Genomic DNA, 2,500 nt, shown 5'->3' with positions numbered 1-2,500 from the left:
GTAGTTTTCAAAGCCAACCTTGAAAAATCCTGACTGAGGCAATTTTCCCCTTAAATTAAGCTCGACTACCAGCCTTTGCTAAGACCGGACTATCCACATCAACAAGTCCATGACTGTTAAGACTCTGTATTTTGAAATGGTTTGAATCCAGGAGTCATATCATAAGTGTCATGAGTGTAGTCCTGAGAAGGACTGTTTGAGAAGACATTGACTGATGTTTCAACAACGTGAGCGGAAGTCATCTTGGGAGTCAACTGATTTGTGTAACATCAGTAGATACTATAAGAACTCCGGTCATACAGTCATTGTGTGTTCAACAGAGACTTCAGTCAAAGACCAGCTAGAACAAGGCCAAGATCTTTCATATGAACCCCACAAACTCACAAATTTTTACCCTAAAAGCTCGAAAATGAGACATTGGTATGCCTGCAGTCACTTTGAGGGTCTTCTAATGTTACAGCTGTAGGAAACATGGTTTTGAAACAATGTTTCCACAATGTCTGGTCTTGGGTGTGCAAAGGAGGAAACACTTGAGAAAGGAGAAGGTTTCTTAGAATATCAGCAACAAGTTTGCTTCCACAACAAACCCTGTGTGTGTTTCTACAGCAATATGGAGTTTAAGCAACACCATTGGTAACGTCCGCGAAAACGCCACTATAAAATATGACCTTGCACTAGCATACAAATTAAGTTTCTTTTATATATAAGCCAAGTAAGTGAATTGGTATAAAGGCCTTAATGAAAAGGTAGAGAATAAAAGATCACTGCTGTGATCATGTCATTGTCAAAACTCTAAACTTCATGATGTAATGCCGTTGTTGTGTTTTTTGCACAGCACAGTAAAGAAATATACTGAAGTGAGTGCACCACATACCGGTACATAATTTTTCCTCGTTGCCATTGCCCCATAAACTCCTTAATAATTATTTCCTAATTTTCCAAGGCCTTTAATACAGAAAAACAAAATAGTCTCACCAAATCTTAGGATGGAGAGTGCGCAGAGAAACTGACAGAGATATAGTTGTTTACTGAGAATTTCCTGGATATTCTCTTGACCTTCCACAGAAAAACCCTGAAACAAAAAAATAATTGTTTTAAAAGAATGTGTGATATAAATCAGTTTGATACCACAGTATGTCCAGGCACTATATTACTCTGGAGTAGTGGGGATTTGGTAAAAGGAAAGGAGCACTTATTGGGGGCACTGTAAAACCATGAAATCAAGAAATTAATCCAACCAAAGTACCCAGAGAAAAACCTCTTGGTGCAGAGTAGAGAACCAACAAAGTCAACCCACATGACACCAAGTCTGGCAACGAAACCCGGGCCACACTGGCAAGTGCTCTCACTTCTACACCAGCCCTGCGCCCCAGCGCCTTGGTGTCTTTAATTCCAGTCTGAAGGCAGGTTAGGGCAGTGGGGTAGAACCTGTCTTCCACCAAGTGTCTGGGGTTACTATGGCCCCTGGGTTTAGCGACATGTATGAGGGTTCAGATTGTTGGTTTTCTGCATTGCTTTGAGTGGTTTACATGTATCTCCAAAAGAAATAATATTTATTGATATTATTTGACTCGGAAAATGGAAAATCAGGAAACAGATCTTTTTAAAACTGTCCTGTTACACCTTTGGCCATGCAAGGCACTTTTAGTTAATAGTAACAGAAGACAAATTCCTACCCCATCAGCCATTACAAAATGAACTCCTTTGTTATCAGTTGACTCCCACACAAATCTTCTAAATTCTGTCAGATTATCTTCATTGAAGATATCTCCATCATTATTTGCACCTGAGCAAAAATTTTAAAAAAATTTGGGCTTTCAACTCCTTTCCTCAATTATATAATTATTACATGTATACATGCATACTGGAAAGAAGCATCAATGAGTTTAACTATAATGGTGTTGGTGTGGTGAATCAAGGTTAGTTTGCCCCCCCCCCCCCTCCCTTCCCCGACAGTCAAACACTAACAATGAAACAATCATACTTATTTGTGAACATGATGCTTACAACATCCTGGCAATATTTCTAACCAAAGTTACACTGTCAATATTTAAATCTATAGGAAAAAGGGGACTGCAACTTCCACAGCCCTCCCTCCTTGAATCCACCCCTGTAGTCTTACAGACTAGATGCCAGACTACTTCTGCTCAAATTATGTTTCAAATAATAATTATTAATTTCTAAATTTCATATTACGTTTTTAGAATTTCAGTTATTCTCAAAGCTCTTTTGGTCGCAAACTTCACTTCATCTAAATCCAATAACTGGTACTTTCTCATATTTCTGCATAGTTTTACTTCTCTTATAATATATAATATAATTTCACAATGATACTACATACAAAACGACGAAAAGCAAAATAAAAATAAAGAAGGCAAAACCCAAAAGGGACAGGTGCAACGGGACTGACGTCCAATGCAAGGCAACGCCCCTGAAAGTAAGTTAAAAGTACCCTTGTTCATTTGCAGAAGAAAAGTTTTGCAAATTTACCATAATGTGG

General features: G+C 38.3%; 1 protein-coding gene across 1 annotated transcript in view; it reads right to left on the bottom strand.

Moving 5' to 3' along the window:
- Positions 1-2,500, bottom strand: part of LOC138049491 (cap-specific mRNA (nucleoside-2'-O-)-methyltransferase 1-like) — a 21,407-nt gene that overhangs the window by 11,399 nt on the left and 7,508 nt on the right. Inside the window, 3 exon segments of the mRNA XM_068895780.1 lie at positions 976-1,072; positions 1,677-1,786; positions 2,491-2,500. The exon segment at positions 2,491-2,500 is cut by the window's right edge and continues 56 nt beyond it. Of these exon segments, the coding sequence (XP_068751881.1) occupies positions 976-1,072; positions 1,677-1,786; positions 2,491-2,500 (217 nt within the window).

The sequence above is a fragment of the Montipora capricornis genome, chromosome 5 (genome assembly GCF_036669925.1).
Source record: "Montipora capricornis isolate CH-2021 chromosome 5, ASM3666992v2, whole genome shotgun sequence".
In the NCBI taxonomy this organism is placed as follows: domain Eukaryota; kingdom Metazoa; phylum Cnidaria; class Anthozoa; order Scleractinia; family Acroporidae; genus Montipora; species Montipora capricornis.
This window is presented reverse-complemented; position numbering and strand designations above follow the sequence as displayed.